A 21,860-nucleotide genomic window follows, 5' to 3' on the forward strand; every position below is an offset into this window, starting at 1 on the left:
TGCTCTTGATTTCGTTGTTTGTTTGAGATACACTTACTCATTATGTTTTTGTTGAATACAAAACAAAATGAGTAAGTGTATCACTTTTCACATTTTTATTTATCCAAATCATTATTTACTCTGATTGTTTACTTTACTCTGATTAAATTTGGTTTGTTCACTGATATTTGTACATGATTTGTTTAATGTATTTTAGTCCACTAAGCTCACATTTCCTTGTTTACTTTCTTTAACTTTCTTTCTTTTCTATTTATCCTAGACATTGGTTAAACAAATAATAACACTGGTTAAAATTTTGTGTTTAAAGATATTTATTGTAACATTACCATGAAAAGATAAATATTAACAAAAAAGGTTGAAGTTTGAAGGTGAGTTATTATTTGGCAAAAAAGGAAAAAAGATAGGAGACAGTTTGTAGGAAACATGAATAACAAATGATTATTAAGACTATCCAAATAGTATAAAACTTGTAATAGTAAGATTTGAAGCAATTCTATAGAATATATTCTTTATTTAGCTTTAGTTTTATTTTATATATTGTATCTTTATATTACTATTGTGCCATTGAGAATTAGTTGGTTTTGTTTTTCTCTGTGATTTTTTGTTTTCAGTTTCTTTTGTAATTTTGGTTTGGTTTTCAGTCAGTAGTGGGCTTTATCTATCAGTCTATATACAACTTCCGGTTTGTGTTCCAGCATGGAACACCTGCCAGCAATGAAAGTGATTGTGATTAACCCCAAATAAAGGTCATATGTGTGTGTGTGTATATTTATATTTACATATATACATATATTTAGATCCAAATAATATTGCAACTTAACATCTAATGCTCCTCTACTTTATAATTTAAAATATAGTGCCAAGTGTTTGGTTCATTTATGTATTTGATCATGAGAGAGAGATTTTTCCTAAGACCCAGCACGTGGGAGGCGAATGTTAAACTCTACCTTGTGCTTTTGCACACTCTGTATTACATGATTGGGAATAATCTGTGAGTCTACAAATTTCAAGTTGACAAAAATTTCTAGCATCTTATCTGCTCTAAAGCTAATAGTGCAGCAGCCATCCTCTGTATGAATCACTGGATCTGGGTGTGAAGGTTGCAGAAGCCCAGCTTTTTCTGTCTTCAAGGTTGGGCCATGGGGTTGCAAACCATAGACGTGAAAAGCGGCCATTTTACTTTAGGGTTTGAGCATATTATTAAATAGTTACAGATATATACATTGAGATAATCAAATATAAAATAAACATAAGATCCAGCACAAGGGAGACGTACATTAAACAGTACCTTGTGCTTTTGCACACTTTGTAGTACATGGTTAGGCATGACTTCTATATCATCAGGTTCCAAGTTAACAATAATATTTACCACCCTGTCTGTATTGAAGCTAATAGTGCAGCATCCATCATCTGTATGAATAACTGGATCTGGGTGTGAGGGATTTAGTAATCCAGATTTCTGTGATAACTTACTTGGACCAACAGGATTATTAAGACATTTGGGTATCTTCATGCTAATGTCATCAAAACTGCCATTAACTCTATAATCCATAATAAAGGCAAATTTTCTCCAGAATCCTTTCTATGGACATATATCTGCAGGACAGTGGCCTAGTGGTTAGCACTTCTGCCTCACAGCACTGGGGTCATGAGTTCGATTCCCGACCATGGCCTTATCTGTGTGGAGTTTGTATGTTCTCACTGTGTTTGCTTGGGTTTCCTCTGGGTGCTCCGGTTTCCTCCCACACTCCAAAAACATACTAGAAGGTTAATTGGCTGCTATCAAAATTGACCCTAGTCTCTCCCTGTCTGCCTCCGTCTGTGTGTGTGTGTGTTTGTGTGTGTGTGTGTGTCTATATTGGGGAATTTAGACTGTAAGCTCCAATGGGGCAGGGACTGATGTGAATGAGTTTTCTGTACAGTGCTGCGGAATTAGTGGCGCTATATAAATAAATGATGATGATGATGAGGACATGCTGCCCAGTCTGTTGAGGGTAAACATCAAGTATCATTCCATTGTCCAATAGCCTTAGCAAACCGAATGTGTCTATTTCATCAAGACGAAAGGTGAATAGCAAGTTTTGGCAGCTTTCAATATGACAATAGAGGCTTTTTCTTTCACTACAATTGTCAGAAAAGCATTATATTATTAAAAATAATTAAACACATTAGGTTTATGAAATATTAAAAAAATATAAACAAGAAATTAATTTCTACAGTAAGAGATCATTATTTACAGGATAAAGCTCTTATTAGGCAATCATATCAAGAAAAAAATAAGGTTTTCCCCCTGGGCAGAATTCAAGCAGATGTCCCTACTCTGGTATCCAATCAGGTTCAATGTACACTCATGTTGCCAACAGATTGATCCCAGGGGAGTATTACACTGCTTTCATTGGACAGGGATAGGATCCATCAGGCACAGGTAGCAACTAAAATAACCGACCTGGGCCTGAAAAGTTGTCCTGTCTGAACATAAGGAAGAAGATAAAAATAGCAAAATAGCCGAACACACTACTGGAGCTCTGGATCTGGTGAAGGTAAAATATTTAGAGTCACAAGTGGAGGTCAGGATTGGAGAGAGCAGAATGGCTGAGGTCACAAGGCAAGATCAACGTTTGGGCTGACTCACCCCCGCGAGAATCACGATGCCAGGACTTGACTGTGGTAAAGGTGGGGAGGCAGCTCATGCGCACACTTTTGATCAGGGACAGGTAAGTTATATTGTTACAGTGAGGGGTCCCTACTTCTACTTTGACTTCTAATGAATGGGCAGTCTATTGTAGAGGAAAACCCATATTTTAGATGATTAAGTAATTAGACAAGTTCAGCTTACAAGTGATAATTATTTCCCTTAATGTATCCCAAGGTGACAGATCAGTGAGCCAAACTATACCAAGGTGGGAGATCAATGCACCAAATTAGCAGCTGGTTTCAATATTTTATAAAATTAAGATGTCAGTCGTTTAACCTACAATCACTCACACCAGAGCAACAGGAAAGGGGTACAGAGACTTCAAAAACGTTTTCATTTCCTGTTACCTGTTTCAATAACAGCTTTATCTGGCTAGTTGGAAACTTTGTCTAGGCTGTAAAACTTGCTTCTGGTATACACACTCTTTTCAAATTGCTCCTCAGATATACATGTTTCCAATAATTGACATTCTGACTCTTTAGGAAGGTGATCCATTATGAAGATAGCTGGGTGAGTGAGGAAGTAAAACTCATCGTACCTAGAAGAGACAAGTAGAAAACACAACTCAGCACTAAATGAGAACAAATTCAAATTAGAGAAAAATATGCACTAGTAGTCTAAACCACTATGTCTAACTGCACCTCCACCTTCATTGTACAGAAATAGACACACATCTTAATAGCACTACACAGAGGCTGGAAATAATTCCAGTCCTTTCATATCTTCCTCATTGCTATATTCTGGGGTGGCCATGACTGAATCAGAGAGTGTTGTAGAGGCTGGACAAATTACTTACTTTCAAGCAAGGCAACCATTATGCCTGTGTCCTGGAGAGCAAACAAGCAAAAGCATCTAATAAAAGTAATCTATAGTTTATATGTAAAACAGAAAACATGGCTGCATAAGATCTTGAAACGCACATTATGCAGAACACCAGCACTTTCTGGGCATTTGTACATCAGCCACAGAAGCTCACAGTAATTTAAGTATACATTCTTCCAGCATGTGCAGACAGTGTAAATGCTAAGTTCTTGTAGCAATAAAGTGGACACACTCTATAAACAAATGTATAACATTCTATTGCCCAAACCCATAACCACACTCCTACGTGACCTATTTGCCACTCGAACCTTGGCTGTCCAGTTCCTTTAGCAATCTATTTTGTCACTATGTATTTAAATTTAATAATGAATATGGTGATTGCTCAGTTTGTGCTATCAAGAATATGCTAATAACTCATTGTAAACTGACAAAAACCTTAATTAAAAGAATGTTTGAAAAAAACTAAAAGCATATTTCAGTGGACCATATACACTATATGGACAAAATTATTTGGCCACACCTGTTAATGATTGAATTGAGGTGTTTCAATAAGACCCATTGCCAGAGATGTATAAAATCAAGCACCTAGCCATGCAGTCTTCATTTGCAAACATTTGTGATACAAAAGGGGTCTTTCTGAAGAGCTCAGAGACTTCAAGCCTGGTAGTGAGATAGGATGCCACCTTTGCAATAAGACGGTTTCTTGAAATTTCATCCTTTTCACGGAAAACTGTTACTAATATTATTAGAAAGTGAAAGCATTTAGGAACAACAGCAACTCAGCCACGAAGTCCATGTAAAATCACAGAGCGCAGTCAACGACTGCCAAGGCGCACGGTGCATAAAAGTTGCCAAAGCTCTCCTGATTCCATAGCTGAAAAGTTCTGAACTTCCACTGGCATTAATGTAAGCACAAAAGCTGTGCAATGGGAGCTTAGTGGAATGGGATTCCATGGCCTAGCAGCTGCATGCAAGCCTCGCATCAACAAGACCAATGCCAAGCATCGGATGGAGTGATGTAAAGCATACCGACAGTGGACTGTGGAGCAGTGGAATTGTGTCCTGTGGAGTGACGAATCACGGTTCTCTGTTTGGCAGTCAGATGGGCGAGTCTGGTTTTGGCAGATGCCAGGAGAACGTTACCTGCCTGACTGCATTATGACAGCAAAAAGCGTACTGTTTCGTCTTCGCAATTAAAAAATGACCTACTGTGATTTACCATTATTTTATGACTGTGACAGCTGAGAGATACTCGGCTGCTACGACTAAAAAAATCAAAAGCAATAAGAGTTACTTATGGCTCTATAGGCCCCCTTTCAGCTCAGAGCATGAGGAGTATGTGTGGAACTAGAAGCTCCACTTTTACAGTCCCATTATTTTTTAGAAAAAATATAAAAATACAGCATTTAGATATAAAAAATAAGATCAATATAATATAAATCAATATTTTATAAATAAAATATATTATCTACAAAATGACTTGTTGCATCACTTAGTAGGCGGAATAGAACAGCAAGATGCTTAACAGATTCAGCTTCTCCAGCGTCTACAAGCATTGGTTACCCGCCTAGATACCCTTCAAGCAGCACTCCCCAGTATGCCAGCAGCGTCAGCACCGGAACATCCTGCTGCAGCTGCAACTACCTCTACTCTGTGACTGCCCTCTCCTGAGAAGTTTGATGGCGACCCTAAAACTTGTCGAGGGTTTCTTGGTCAATGCTCGATTCAATTTAACAGGCACAAAATTTTCTCACAGATCGGTCCAAGGTCGTCTAAATCATCTCCTTACTCTCCAGACAGCAGTTGGCTTGGGCATTTCCACTCTGGGAGCAGGATGACCCCATTCTCCTTCATTTCTTCTTTCCAAAATATCTTTGATGAGCCGGGCCGCGTTTCCTCGTTGGCCTCTAGTATACTCAGACTTCGCCAAGACTCCCGTTCTGTTTCCCAGTTTGTGACCCAGTTCTGCACTCTCTCCTCTGAACTTCAGTGGAACAACGAGGCATTTGCTCTCAGATCGAATAAAGGATGTCCTGGCTGCACAGGAGTTTGCTACCACCCTCAATGCCTTAATCCATCTCTGCCATAGCATCAACACCCACTTTCAGTCGAGGTCTTCCGAAGGAGAACTTTGCCAACACTCCTCTTTCAAGTTGGCACCTCACTTCCAGACTCCTAATTCTCCTGAAGAACCCATGCAACTTGGGTGGTGTAGACTCACTGCAGAAGAGTGTCAGAGAAGGATAACAAAAAACGTATGCATTTACAGTGCGGAACCTAGTCACCTCTTAGCATCCTGCCCCAAGCACCAGGAAAACACCAAACCCTAACCTGCTCTGGAGAGGTCAGACTGGAGACATCAAAACCCTCTCCAGATTCGAACAAATCTTCTATTTGCTTCATCCCATTTACCATTTATGGACCCTCCGGTCCTTGGACCTTCTCTGCTTTTCTAGATTCCGCCACAGCTGGAGATATCATTTCCTCCTCCTTGGTGGAACAACTGTTTTTGCCTAAGGTCCCTCTGCCTCATCTGATTGTCATCACAGCCATAGACTGTAACCGTATTGCTAATGGTATGGTCCAGAGCCGAACTGAGCCTCTATTTCTCCAAATAGGATATTTGCCTTTTGAAAAGATTTCTACTTTTATTCTCACACCACCAGTCCTGTTATTTTGGGCATTCCCTGGCTCCAACTACATTCGCCTCAGGTTAACTGGACCCGTTCATTCTCAACTATTAGATTGGGATAGATCTTGCCCTTCCCATTGTCTGGCACAAGTAAAACCAATACGGACCTCATCGCCCTTGGCCAAAGAATCTGGGTCGTCAGTTCCTTCTCAGTGTGCGTCCTTCGCTGAAGTATTTGACAAACTCCATTCTGAGCTTTACCACTGCACCGCTCCTGGGACTATCTTATCAACCTTCTTCCTGGTAAAACATCTCCTAGGGGGTGCGAATATCCCCTCTCCCTGCCACAGACACAGGCAATGGCGGAATATGTTTGAGAGAACCTCCAACATGGTTTCATACGACCTTCCACTTCTCCCACAGAACCTCTCAACAGAACATCTCTCCTGGGAAGAAATTCCATCCTTGTGCTTACTTTTCTCATACTTTTTTCCTGCTGAAAAGTACTTTACTATTGGGGACAAATAACTTTTAGCTATTAAGCTAGAGCTCTCTGATCGGTGATAACTCTTGAGGGGTCATGCTTACCCGTTACCATCTTCATTTCAACTTGCATATTACTTTTTGACCGGGTTCTAAGAAAAGAAGACAGACGCCCTCTCCCTGGCATTCATTCACGAACCAGAGTTACTGGTACCAACTAACCATCATATTCTAGATCCCAAATTCCTATTTACCACCTCCTTAACGGACTCAATCTCCACCTCCTGGAAAGAGTTTTGTTCCAGCGAATCCTCGGAAAAAACTCCTTCAGTGGTACCACTCCTCCCATTTCTCAGGTCATGCAGGAACCCTCAAAACCACTGAGAACATTTCACAGAATTATTGGTGGCCTAAACTCCGTGCAGACGTCAAACAATTTGTTGCTGCCTGTAATACCTGTGCCCAACATAAAACACCTTGTCTAATTCCAGCTGGTCCTCTCCAACCACTTCCTCTACCAACCAGACCCTGGTCACACATCTCCATGGACTTCATTACAGATCTTCCTCCCAGTAAGAAGTTTAACACTATGTGACTAATTGTGGACAGGTTCTCAAAAATGGCACACTTCATCCCTCTCATTGGTCTTCCATCCACTTCACTTTTGGCCTGTTTGTTTGTTAAGGAAATCGTTCACCTCCACTGGTGCCCTATTGAAATTGTCTCTGACCATGCCCATGGTGTACAGTTTACCTCCAGGTTTTGGCAATCTTTATATAAACTCTTCAACATCAAACTCAATTTCTCCTCCGCCTATCACCTGCAAACCAATGGGCAAACGGAGTGGGCAAATCAGGACCTAGAAACTTTTATTCAGATGCATTCCTCTACCGCACAGGACAACTAGTCCAATCTATAACCATGGGCGGAGTTCACCCACAATAATCTCTACCATGAATCAACCGCTTCTACTCTGTTCTCCATTGTCTACGGTCTTCATCCCAACTTGCCTAGACTTTCTTCACTCCCTCCCACACAGGTTCCAGCAGTTGATGAACTTGATCAAAACTTCTCCTCCATTTGTAACCATCTTGACAAGTCTCAGGCGTTGGGCTGTTTTTTCTTTGAGACCCTGGAGACAAAGTGTGGCTTTCTACTAAGAATAGTCACCTCAAGGTGCCATGCATGAAGTTTGTGCCCCGATTTATTGGGTCTTTCAAAACTCTCAGGATCATCAACCCTGTAGCTTTCAAAATCAAACTTCCTGCTTCCTTGCATATTTCCAACACCTTCCACGTTTCTCTGCTTAAACCATTAGTCATTAACCACTTTCCCACCAACAAGATCACTCCGTCTTCTCTTCCTGTTCAACTGGGGGATGACTTCGAAATTAGCCAAATCTTGGACTACAAAATTCCACATGGCAAATCAAATACTAAGTTGATTGGAAGGGTTTGGTCAAGAGGAGAGTTTGTGAGGTGATTCTTCTGATGTCAATGCTCCATCCTTACTGAAGATGTTCCATTCCAAATTCCCCAACAAACCTAGGATCAGTTGTTCGGGGGGGTACAGTCAGGCAACAGACCCGCTGCCACCTGGTCGGGGTCCGTCACTCCCACCTATCGTCATCTTTCAGGTATGAACTGAGCATGCGTACACCTGGTCTTTTCAAAACTCCCTGCATTCACTTGATTGGCTAATTGCCTGTCAGCGTTACTACCAGTATCTGCTCTCTGCTCACTGGTGCTACAGTCAACTATCCTGCTGCAGAGGGTTATTACCTGTGTCATACCAGCCAGCAGATTCTCCTTGTTATCCTGACTTCAGGGGCTTCCCACTCCACAAGACCTCCGTACTTTATCTACCTGCAGATTATCGCTCCACCAGAAACTCTCACATATCTCTGCAATTTCTAATATCAGCATCCGTCCTGCTCTAGTAACCTGGTTCTCCTCTTGGTCTCACTTGTAGCCCTCCTTGAGAACCGCGGCCTGCAGTTAGGGCGCCTTGAAGTGGGGGTCCCTGGTGAATAGCTCCCTCTCCATTAGACTCCACACCTCTAGGAGGGTGGCGTCAACTCGAGCAGACCGAAGGTGGCTCCCAGACCCTCGATTGTGAAAAGCAGCTTCAATATGGAGATGTCCTTAACCTCAAAATAGGAAAATGGGTAAAGAGACAAAAACTGTAGAGCTATACCTTATGTCTGTTGCAGTTGTATTCTCTAATTGTGTTCAGTAGTGTCTTCCATCAGATAAACAATGTCTATATATAGGTGAAAATAAATTCAGTATGTAGATGAAAATAAAGTACTTACTCAAGGGCAGTATATATCTCGTCTCCCATTGGTAGCGACTGTGTCTTCCTGACCACGGTATTGTCTGCTTCTAGAATTGTAAAAATGATTTCCCTCCAAAGAATTGCTCTTTAATATTAAAACAAAGTTCCAAGAGCAAGTAGTTTCTTGGTTTTGATGCAAGCATGCTTCCTGTTTTCCTGATGTTGAAGCAATATTGGAGTTGTGGTCTCCTGTGTACTTGTTACACTGTGGAATGCACAGGGGTTTCCGGATGTAAGTCTCTCTGATAAAACAGTTTTCTTAATGTGTCCTGATTGCAGGTTTAAAAAACTGTTTTCCTGTCCAGTAGAAAATCTTAATATGTGCTGGCAAGTGTCCAGCCAACGCATTTTAGCTTTCTTCAGGGATAACATGTATTGACTTTAACATTCCTATAGGGTCCAGGGGTCAATTCACTATTTCCGTTGGGCATCTGTCCCACCAATGATTCTTAGGGGTTCATATCCTGTGATTAGTCTTATATTATCTACACCGGTTTGTACAATAACAATATATTTTATTAATAATGTGGTATGCCCTTAGGAGGTGTTAATGGTAAAATGCTCCTAATTTCTCCTTTTATATCCTCTTATCTATATACATCTCTTGATCTAAAAACTCCACGCTTTGATCACTACACTTGGATATGAATTTAAGGTTTCTGTCATTGGTATTTAAATAGTCAAGATATCCAAGGAGGGATTTTTTCAGATCGCTCTACATTAATGTATCTCTTTCATAGAACTAGATTTGCCCTATAGTCATTGATAGACCAGATGGAATCCTTCTCTCACTTACTCATAAATAAATTTGCATAACTGAGTGCTAACCTAGTCCCAAAGGCTGTGCCTGTCTTCTAAAGGTAGATATTATAAGGTTTTCTCCTTGAAACATTTTTTGATTATATGCATTTAACCCTTAACACCTCAGAAGGATACACCACAATATCCATTAAATATATTTTTATTCTATCCAGTTTAGATCAGATGAGACTATTCACGTGGTATGAACCCCTAAGAATCATTGGTGGAGCCCACTGGAAAGAGAGATTTGACACCTGGACCCTATAAAAAGGTTAATGATTGCTACAGTCAACACATGTTATCCCAGAATAAATCTGCTAAGCCATGCATTTTTTGGACACTTACCAGCACATATTAGGACTTTCTACTGGACAGTAAAGCAGTTTTTTCAACCTGCAATCAGAACGCATTAAGAAAATCACCTAATCGGAGAGACTTATATCTGGAAATCGCTGTGTGTACCCCATGGAGTATGTACACTGGAGAACACACTCCAGAAAAGCAGCAAGCATGCTTGCATTAAAACTGAGGAACTACTTGCTCTTGGAACTTTATTTTCATCTACATATTAAATTTATTTTCACTTACATATTGACATTTTTTGTTTGATAGGTGACACTACTGAACACAATTAAAAACAAACAGACATGGTGTGTAGTACTACATTTTTTCGCTCTTCTTCTATTACATTGAATCTTTTCTGCTTCCCCATTTATCTAACTCTTCCTATATCTCTTCTTTCAGTATCCAGGACTCACCTGAGAATGCATGTCGTGTGTGTGACAAAAGGTTAATCAAAGACAACCACCTGGTCTGTTTAAAAATGATTAAAACACTATCATTCTATCCCACACACTGCCCTTTGCCTTACCAATTCTGACACTACCAATTCTGACACTCTTACTCAAGAAGCCTTCAGTTCTCCTTTTATCTAACCTAATCTCTCACAACTTACTTTAATCACAGTTATTATAAATCAAATGATCTCCTCTTTTTCTACAATGTAGCGTTCTATTGTACAATATCTACATACGTCATTTTTAATTGTTTTTCATCTTCAGCATTGTTGATTCATTTTCAATATTAAATCATACTTAATAAGTTTGTGTCTCTGTGTTGTTACAATTAAAGAAAAGCATTATATATAATTACCTATCATGATCATTTGAAGATTACTGATTCAGATATATTCGTCTTGACATAAGATACTGTATATATAATTACCTATATTATGTAAAACATGCATTACTCACTGGAAGGTGAACTTGGTTAAATTGTCATCACTATGGCCAGCTCCCCATGTGACGTCCAACAAGTGCCAGCTTCCCTCCAGATACACCATATTCCAGGCATGGTTTACGCCCCCTGTTATCTTCTGTCTTATTTTCTTTTTTGCACCTTTGGAGTTGCCACTGACCTTCTTACATTGAACTCCGGCAATACTATTAAAGAAAAAATATATCTTAGACAAATGTACAGTATATAGGTGGCAATCTGAAATTCTTATGATATAATCTACCTACAATTACATTTTACATTAAATACTCAATCTATTCTTATGTTCACAGATAATATCCTATCTATAAACAGTTTTTAAAATTGTTCTTACAGCATTTGGCTATTTTAGATTTGTATTACATGTATAAGCTTATAATGGGTTTAGCACTGCATATGATTTATATTTTTATTATTTATATGTTGATTTATAACAACTTATTTGACATCAGTAGCATATATATAATGGATGCAGGGTGTGCAGTACACACAGACCCATTGGCGAGGGCGGTTCTGCGCCTGTCTGTGACTCATGGATCCGCACTGCACCCATAAGGTGAGCTATCATTACCTTTTATGTTCATCCAACAATGCAGCAGTTCCCAGTCACTGATCTGATCATCACTGCATGAAGCAGTCCCAGCCTGTCAGTGACTGGGAGAAATAGGCGTTTTCTGGCAATATTTCTAATATGGAGGCGAGTCAGATGACAGAACTGGGAAAGATACTGTATATGAGGGATAAAGCAGAGGATGGAGTCAGGGGTGACACCAAGGCATCTGGCTTGTTCGAGTAAGGAAACTATGGTGTTGTTTTTGGTGAGGGAGATTTAAGGGGAGGCGGTGATTTTGGGAGGAGGAAAGAGGATAAGCTCTGCTTTGGACATGTTGAGCTTTAGTTTAGCATCAATTTGAAGACAGAAGAAAGACAATTGGTTACACAAGGTAGTACAGAAGGTGACAGGTTAGGGGAGGAAAGGTAGATTTGGGTATCATCAGCATTGAGAAAAGAGAGTGATCAGTAGTGTTGAAAGCAGCAGAGAGGTCCAGAAGACATGACCTTTAGAGAGTGGAGTGTGGAGAAGAGACCCCTAGACTTTGCCGTAATGTGATCATTGATCACTTTTGTAAGTACAGTCTCACTGAAATGCTGGGAACTGAAAACTGATTGCAGAGAGACAAGAATTGGGTGAGAGGAAAGAAAGTGAGATAGATGGTTGTGCACTAGTTGCTCAAGTAGTTTGGAGGCAAAGGGATGGAGAGAAATATGGTGGTAGTTAGAGAGAAAAGCTGGGTCAAGAGATTTTTGTAGAGGTGAACTAAATGTGAGTGTACAGTGTCCGAGGGGTGGATTGGAGAAGCTGGAAGGGAATAGGGCCAAAGGAGAAGGTTGTAGGTGAGATGATGTCATGACTGCAGAGACTTAATTTTCGTTTGCTGGAGAAAATTAACTGAGGGTGTATTGAGGAGAGTAGGAGAATGTGAGTGGGGTGTGAAATATTTGGTATGAGAAAATATCTATACAGTGTCGATTTTGTCTTTGAAATTGGTGGCAAAATCATAATCCTGGAGGGATGAGGGTGGAGCAGACACAGATGGGCAGTTGAAGGTTATGATTATGATTTCTATGATTATGAACCGACATTGCCTGGAAATATGCCACAAAAAAAATGGGAACATTTAATACATTTATACGTTTGCTGAAGCCTTTGGGGGACTATATATATATATATATATATATATATATATATATATATATATATAAAAGCACACTGATTGACAACTTTGTTATGTACTTATGCTTAATACATGTATCTAATCGGCAAATTATGTGCATTTGACCACACACCAGAATGGGGGAGGGGCGATGGGAGCTAAGTGACTTTGACTGGTTCAAGCTGACAGGAAGGTGACAGTAGCTCAGATAACCATGTGTTCCAGTGGTATGCAGAAGAGCATCTCAGAATGTACAGCAAGTCAAACCTTAAAGTGGATCTGCTACAGCAGTTAAAGACGACATTGGGTTCCACTCCCATCAGTTAAGAACAGGCAACTGTGAGGACCCACCGGCTGTATAATGTTATTTAGCAAGGCTTCTACATTCTACAGCCGGCGGGTCCTCGAATTGCTCCCTTAATAGCCTCTGCCCTTGCAATGCAAATGTGACTGTCGTGATGTCTGTTTTTGTGTGATTTCTGGTATGTCACTATTTAAAAACGTCTAATTTTACTCATGTCACCAATTACATCTGTCACTTTTAAAATATTGTTTAAACTGTTGACGGCATTTACGGCCTTGGAATGTAGTACCCAACCCGAAACTGAAGCTCACCAAAAACTGTACAGTTAAAGTTCGGAAAAATGTTGCCTTGTCTGACAAGTCTCCATTTCTGCTGTGCCATGCAGATGGTAGGGATCAAAATTTGGCATAAATAAGGCAGGTTCCATCCTGCGTTGTGTCAACGGTGCAGGCTGGTGGTGGTCGTGTAATGGTGTGGGGAATGTTTTCTTGGAATACATTAAGCCCATTAATAACAGTTGAGCGTTGTTTTAAAGCCACAGCCTACCTGAGTGTTGTTGCTTACCGTGCACATCCTTTTATGGCCACAGTCAACCCATTTTCTAATGGCTGCTTCCAGCACAATAATGCACCATATCAATAAGCACGCATCATCTCAAGCTGGTTCCACAAACATGACAATGAGTTCAGTGCACTCCAATGGCCTCCACAGTCACCAGATGTCAATCCAGCAGAGCACCTTTGGGATGCGGTGGAGCTGGAGATTTACAGCACGCATGCTGACGATATTACCACCACACTCAATTGGATTGCTCAATAAAACTTATACAAACCTAATAATTATACTGACACAGAGAAAAATTAATCTGCCATTGAAGTAGAACACTACCTATTATTTCCTGTTCTGAAAGCGCCATCTAGGGTTCATACTTGAAAACAGCTCTTATGCTCATCTCTCTTACTACTTGTAACCCTCTGGTGGACACTAGAAATAACTATTATTCTGTTACACAGAGCTCACCCTGTACTCAGTATTTCAAACTCACTGCACTTCTGTTTAACATAAAACCATCCTCTTCAAACAACCTGGAATCTGCATTATTATACAAATATTTAGTGGAACCTCATTGCTCATCAAGAAAAAAGAAGTCCCTCCAAAAGCAAAAAAGGGGTTCTCATAGGAGATATCTAATACCTCACACGCCAAGAAACCCAAAATGCACATCTCTCCCCTCCACCTTTTCCTGAAGCAGCTGTAGAATGTTCTACAGAACCCAGCGACTCACTAACCTCAAAAAGCAACCTACAAGCTAAGATGATTGAACTAAAAACTCATTCACCGCCAAACTTCAAACGTTGTCTGGAGCCCTCAGAAGTAATATTACTGAATTAGCAAAAAGAATAGCAGCTGAGGAAAACAAAATATATTCCAACTCAAAACTTAAATGAAGCCACACAAGAAAATGAGTATCTGCAAAAGGAAGTTACATTTTTAAGAGGCAAAATTCAAAACAGAGACAGAAGAAACAACCTCAGGATTCGGAACTTGTGAAAAGGGATCCAAGTTGACTCAAGGAGCCTTGAGTTATCCCTTTTAATCTATTTCAATTCATTGCTCCCAGGTTAACAGACCAAAATCTTCAGATTAAATGGGCACATAGGACAGTTCACCCAAATCCTACAGACTCAGAGCCTCCAAGAGATATTTCTGAAGTTTTCTTTTTATTTAAAGTTAAGGACAGAATTGCAACAACATGTAGGAATCTCCCTTACATCTTCTTTACAGAGTATAAAATCCAGATATCTAAAGATATTGCTGCCTTGACAATCAGTAAACCCCAGGAGCTTGAAGAAGTTACAAGAGCATTAAGAGGGAATGTTTATAGTCATAGGTGGACCCCTTGCAGGTTTATTCAAACCCCCCCCTCCCCACAGACACACACTCAGACACATGAAGTGGAATTTTTGAAAATAGAGACTAGATAATATTAATTTCCACTGATATACCTCTGCACTCCCAAACACTGAGTCTAGCTGGTCTGTTACTTTTGTAATCTGACCAATACACTCTACCCTCTCCTCCTGTTTCCACCACTTCTAACTCTGCTCTCCAGCTACCTAGTCCTCCTCCTCGAGGACCCTCTCCCTCCGACCCCTCTCGCTCCCTCCTCACCCCTCTAGGGGTCTCCCTATCATCCATGCCCTCCCTCTTGGGCTCCGTCATATGCGGATCTTCCCTCTCCACTCCCCCCCCTCTGTAGCTGTGCTTTGAGCTTACTGAGTTACTGTGCTTATTGTTTACTGTACCGTGCTGTCTCACCTTGTATTGTAATCGTTTGTCCCTGTACGGTGCTACGGACACCTAGTGGCGTCCTATAAATAAAAATTAATAATTATAATAATGATACCCCCTCTATAGGGTCAACAGCAGTAATCAATCCAGCAGTGATCACTTTATTTGAGGTTCATTGATCCCACTTTTTTCCAAATATTTACCTTATCTCTCTTTCAACCCTCCTGAGTACTCTTTTCTAGAGACACACAGCTCTAGGTCTAACAATTGACACATATCCCCTCAACTAATTGTTCTAGTATTCCCTCCTTGAAGCAACCGTCTTTAAAATTAAACTCAATCCCTACTAAGAGTGTTAACACCCCAAAAATTGTCCCTCCAACACAACATAATTAAGAAACAATCTACAAAAAAAAATGGAGTGGCCATCATGAACCATAGAATAGTGCCCTTCCAGGTGACTGAGGGCTGTTTCATTATACTTGTGAGAAAGGTATGACTACAGACTATTGCATTACCTAATGTCTAGTGCCTAACTCTGGCCAAGAAAGTTTCTTTAAAATATTTTTTTTGCAGAATACCATAAGTTATAAAAGGTCATTCTCCTAGTGGGAGGTGATTTTAACACTTTACTTTCAGCAGACCTAGGCAGATTGGACCCTAGGCATATGGCTGGGGTTGTTTTATTTGACTCATGTAGGGCAGCTAACCCAACAGCCATCAAAAGATTACACATACTTATACATATCTCTTCAGATTCTTTTCACAATTCTGACATGACATGCTTTGAGGGAATCATTTGGCCTTTTGCATAACACAAGAAGTCACACATCTTGGAGACTAAATGAAACTACTTAAAATCCCAAAATTTAAATAACACATATCTTTCAAAACACAAGAATACTTTGACCTAAATGTAACACTTGTCCGCTGTATGTAAAGGCCACAAAGCAGTTTTCAGATATGCAACTATCAAAAGTTAAAACTAGACTCTCTTTGTTACAACACCTTGAGCAGACACCTAAAAGTTATCACTGAACTTATTTAATTTTGATACTACGTGGAGAGATTCAGTCAATCTTGGCAGAAAAATACTAAAAAAACCCTGATGGCTCAATCAGACTTTCTACAAAAAAGTAACAAGGCAAATACAGTGCTGGGAAAAAATAGCTGCACTGGCCATCATGGCCATGAGGAGCAAAAAAGGAAATCCTAACTATGACCAAGGAGTAATAAATAAAACATTTTGCCAATGTCATGACTCTGTTTATAAAATCAATATAATTCCTCCTTACCTGCAAACTCTTCTGCTATTCAGTAATATTTAGATGGATGCAAACTCCATAAAAATCAATACATTCGTTAACTTAACACAGAGATAACAGAAGAGGAGGTTACTAAAATTATAGTAGATTTGTGAGGAGCCACAGTAGGGGAAACAAGAAAATAGAGAAAAATGAGACATACAAGGTAGACAAAGTAAATGCAGACATGAAAAAAAGGGTAGGAAGAATACTGCTCGTGAGAGAGCTTACATTCTAATTACTATCAAATAATTCTAATACAATCAAATACCAGAAATCCTCCAGGCCCTGGCCATGATGGCTTCACAATGTCTTACTAGAAAACCTTTGCATATATTTGATTTCACACTTAGCCACGAATATCAACTATATTTGAGAGGAGGGAAACTCCACCCTGGCTCCACCAGATCCAACTTTATTGTAATACTCAAACTTAACAAAGACCCAACCAAATGTGCCAGCCAAATTTCCCTGCTAAGCACAGACATCAAGCTTTTTGCAGAGGTTTTAACAAATACGCTCAATATGTACCTAACTTATTTGATTGACCCAGATTACATTTGATTTGTTTTCACTAGATAGGCCGTTCATAATACGTAGAAAATAGTAAACATTGTTTCCTATATTAACAAATTAAAACCACATGACTCATTTTGAAATAACTCTATGATGATTTACATAAGTGAAGGTAACACACATCTAATTATGATGGTGATGTCTCAAGCTATTTATGTTACCTGCACATACGCTGAAACAATGAGGCATATCCAGCACAGACTCCCTTTCTTGTACGAAGAATGACATCTGGGTCAGAAGATCTCAGAGCTGGATTTATATATCCTTGAAGATCGAACTCTGCATACAAATAAATATCCTAGAATTAAATTATGACTTTGGATGCTATGAAGCGCACAGAAACAAATGCTGGTGGCTATACATACACAGTGACTATTTAAATACAGAACTATCTATGAAAAGGTTCTAGTTTTCTGTTACAACAATTGAAGATATCTGATATTATTTGGGTTCCATGTAGGATGTTTTGTTATCATAGACACCACAATCCCTCCTCATGTAGATTACTGCGGTGTTGACTGCATGAGACAAATGGGATAAATTGCAACAGCAGTTTGGTATGTGTGCACTCAACCTTATATTTATCTTGCATTTTCAAAGCATATTGTCCTTTAAATAAAAGAAAAAGAAATGTTACACATCCTCCTCACCAATTCTGTTTGGGTGTCATATAGTTATCCTATAAATCTCTTATATTTACAATATGCATTGCTCCTGGTCTGTTATTGTTTTCCTATTATTTTCTAAAGGAAGGGCATTCATTTATATCCCCGTCATGTATTTTACATTTGGTATAATTGTCATTTATATATATTTGTGCCTTCTATGATTTTAACTCTTAATTAGGAGCAATTGTTTGTAATACTATATGACTTACTTATGATTTAGTATGGGTTTTTATATATCCCACCCTACCAAATACCTAGGAGACTATTACATCATCCACCTAATATATTAAAAATTGTAAACCACATCTCTTTCCTCTACTTCAAAAATGTGTCATTATCATGTAAGTATGGTTTTACTCATAGGGGGATAGAATTTGTCAGCCAACATTATCCATTTAGCACATATTTTCCTATTTTTCTAATAACTGTTTATAATATATTCCTATTGTTAATCTCCATAACGGATATTGTAGGTATATTTCTCTCCCTAAACCCGATAAGTATTCTATTATTCCTTGGGCTGATATTTACCAATAATTAAATGCTGTGTCACCCTAAATTTGCTGAAGGAGACATTACCGTTCTCTCCCTTTTACAAGATGTGTTGCCGATGAGCACCGTAATACTTCTTGATCAATGTGCGCATCTCTACTTACACACACATATAGAAGGTTAACCTCAGTGTGCGGAGAGGCAGAGATCTCTCCATAGGCTCACTGTGGAAAAGTCACACCAAGTCCTACCTCCTACCTCATTCAATAAAATAAATATTTCCATTTGACCAAAATGCTGCTTGGTTTAGCCTCACTTTTTACTTAAATTAATCATGAGAGTCACTAGACATCGGAACAGTTCCCAATCTGGTGGCATGTATATAAAGCAGACCCTATTTTGGTGGTAAATATACAAAGTAGACACCATTCTACAAGTGTACAAAGCAAACCATGTCCTGGGGACAAATATACAAAGCATACTCCATTCACAATGACCCTTTCTGCTGACTAGTATATACATTCTGGTGGCATTTATACACAGTAAAGCCATATTCTAATAGCAAGTGTATAAAGAAGACCCAGTAGTCTGATGGTGAATTCACACAGAGACAGCTGAGGCTACTGCTCCCTCCACCTAGACACGGCTGTGCATTGAAGCTAAAGGCATGCATGATGTTCAGTGACAAGACTGGTTGGTGTGCACTAGGGGATCTAATAATTACACACCATTCAGGGAATAGTGTACACTATACTATACAACATGACAATACTACTGTCCATGATAATAACAGAATTCAAATACACTGTATTCAGATAGGGGACACAATTCTTGACCAACATGACCTGATCAATGGACATCATCATAACCCAATTCTATGGCACACTATACAGACATGGAACAAGACCCAACGTGACCACTGGACAACATAATATAACTCAATTACACTGTATACAGAAAAAGGATATAACATCTATTCAACATGATTTGACATCTGGACATGATAATATAGGTGTATCGATCAGTTCCATAGCACATGGGCCAGTATTGGTGTGACAGCTAAGTATCGCTCAGCTGCTCAGACAATAATTTATGTTTAAATGTGGATATAAGTAATTTTTATGGCATAATAAGCAGTGATAAAAACATTAAATAATATTTAACACTGGTGGCCAGTAGGTGGGAGTAAGAATAATTTTGTATCGCTGCATACTGCATCCCGGACAGACTAACTAGGCCTGACACTGCCAGCGAATGGAGGCTCTGACACTGTGTGGCTATTGCATATGAGTGGCTAAGGTAAGCTAACACCATCTTGAGATGGCCTTAGTGTTTGAGCTTTGCTTTTCACTACTTGTTAAATTGGGTCACATCACAGTCCCCATAGAATTCTATGGGTACTGCAGTTACCAGCATTAAACAGGTTAAGGCAAGAGTAATCTCTGATTTCTCCTGCTTTAACTGCCAGTAACTGTAGTGAATAGACCCCTAACTGTTCTTCAATAAATGTTCTGTATCAAACTTTGCTAAAAATCCAATGTTTCAGCCTATAAAGATTCCATCAGTGTTCAGCTAAAATGTTGCACTTAAAAAAAAATCAAATATAGCTCACTATTTTTATTATGTTGTAAATTAAATAAAACTATTTTACTACCTTGTCATTCCACATTATTATATTAGACCTACCTATATGATAACATATCCATATCCAGATAACTCTTGTTTTCTTCAAGTCTGTGTTAGCATCATGTATAAGTTCCTTCACTAACTGTTCCAGTGTTCCTTTGGTGTCATGCTGTTATGGAGCATACAAAGAAGTACAATCAGAAATAATCACAACACAAGGTGTAAACCCTTCTAATTGCAAAATATAAAAAATGCTGAATCAAGAATTTTCTACTTAATCCTGTGTTCAAAAAAATGGAAAATACTTAAATTGCATTTGCACCTTTTATGGATTCAACTATTTGTGTTTATAGGACCCAGTCCAGATTAAGGGCCATATAAGCCTGAGGCTAAAAATTATTAAGGGCCTATTATGAGAAGTGCTGTCCCGCCGGAGGAGTGGCCAGTGATGTGTGGGTGTGGCCAGTTGTGTGTGGGCATGGTCAGCACCATGGAGGGCATAGCCTGCACTTCACCCCATCCACCTACTTGTCCCTCCCATCTTCCCTTACATAAAGAGTGCACCACTAACTGGTTCACATAGCATGTATGTAAAGTGAAAAGTGGAAATATGTATTGGCTATACTTTTGATGTTGTGAAAGGTGTAAGCGGTGTTTGGTGGATGTGAAGCCACAAACGCTTTTAACTTAAACAGGTTGCTGTTTATTGAGCTTGGTAACAAACAGAGTTGATGCAGGTACTCACAGGTGGTAGACAGTTGTGTAGTACAGCAGACAGATTCATACAGTTTATACAGTATACACTCTTATGCAGTTTACTGCATTCAGGTACATATATACAGATGGAACCACTTTAGTATGCTGCACGTGCGTGCAGCAGTGTATGTTGTGGGTACAGGCTCCTATTATATCTGGGGAGCTCCAGTCACTGGACGCTTTGAGGAGCTTATGTTATGTAGAGCACAGTTTTGGGTGTCCGGTATAAGCAGAAGCGCATTTTGGACGTTCTGCATCTGCCCCACTTCCAATCCCACTAGACCAACGGGGAAACAAAGGGCATAATAGGAGATGGAGCATAGCGCTCCCATTCTAAAAATACATCCCAGCTGTCCCTCATGCTGGGACAAGCTCCTGGCTTATCAGGATATTCCCCTCTAATCAGGACTATCCTGATGGAATTGAGATAGTTGAAAGGTAAATGTTATTTTATTAACCATTGAAGACAAAAATACAAACAATGGTTGATTAATAAAGAAAAGAAATTAAACCTGAATCTATGTAAATAAACATAAAACACTGTCTATAGTATCTCTCTCTCTCTTGACTACCCCAGAATTCCCTGTTGTCACATATATCACATATCCCCTGTTATCACGTATCCCTGTTGTCACATATCCCCTGTTGTCACATATCCCTTGTTGTCACATATCCCCTGTTATCACATATATCACATATCCCCTGTTATTACATATCCCTGTTGTCACATATCCCCTGTTGTCACATATCCCTTGTTGTCACATATTCCCTGTTGTCACATATATCACATATCCCCTGTTATCACATATCCCTGTTGTCACATATCCCCTGTTGTCACATATCCCTTGTTGTCACATATCCCCTGTTGAGTCTGTTGTCACATATCTCCTGTCGGGCCTCTGTTGTCACATATCCTATTATCACGTCCCCTGTTAAAAATAAATTGTTCCTACCTGTTGTGTTGAGCACTGCTGACCTCCGTCAAACTGCAGCACTCTCATGAGAGCCTCAGTAAGTGCAACCCCCACACCACTCAGAAACAGGCAGCCTTGTGATTAGCTGCCTCTTGCTCTCCAACAAAG

The 21,860-nt window shown here is 39.5% G+C and overlaps 1 protein-coding gene across 1 annotated transcript in view; it reads right to left on the reverse strand.

Moving 5' to 3' along the window:
- Positions 1–360: 360 nt before the first annotated feature.
- The window catches only part of LOC142143600 (kyphoscoliosis peptidase-like), a 52,543-nt gene continuing 31,043 nt past the window's right edge, over positions 361–21,860 (reverse strand). Inside the window, exons 5-9 of the mRNA XM_075201570.1 lie at positions 20,083–20,191; positions 17,398–17,515; positions 11,024–11,212; positions 3,043–3,233; positions 361–2,121 (exon numbers count right to left, since the gene is read on the reverse strand). Of these exons, the coding sequence (XP_075057671.1) occupies positions 3,068–3,233; positions 11,024–11,212; positions 17,398–17,515; positions 20,083–20,191 (582 nt within the window). The 3' untranslated portion in view covers positions 361–2,121; positions 3,043–3,067. The remainder of the gene's footprint in view (positions 2,122–3,042; positions 3,234–11,023; positions 11,213–17,397; positions 17,516–20,082; positions 20,192–21,860) is intronic.

This window comes from Mixophyes fleayi, chromosome 3 (assembly GCF_038048845.1).
Source record: "Mixophyes fleayi isolate aMixFle1 chromosome 3, aMixFle1.hap1, whole genome shotgun sequence".
Taxonomy (NCBI): Eukaryota; Metazoa; Chordata; class Amphibia; order Anura; family Limnodynastidae; genus Mixophyes; species Mixophyes fleayi.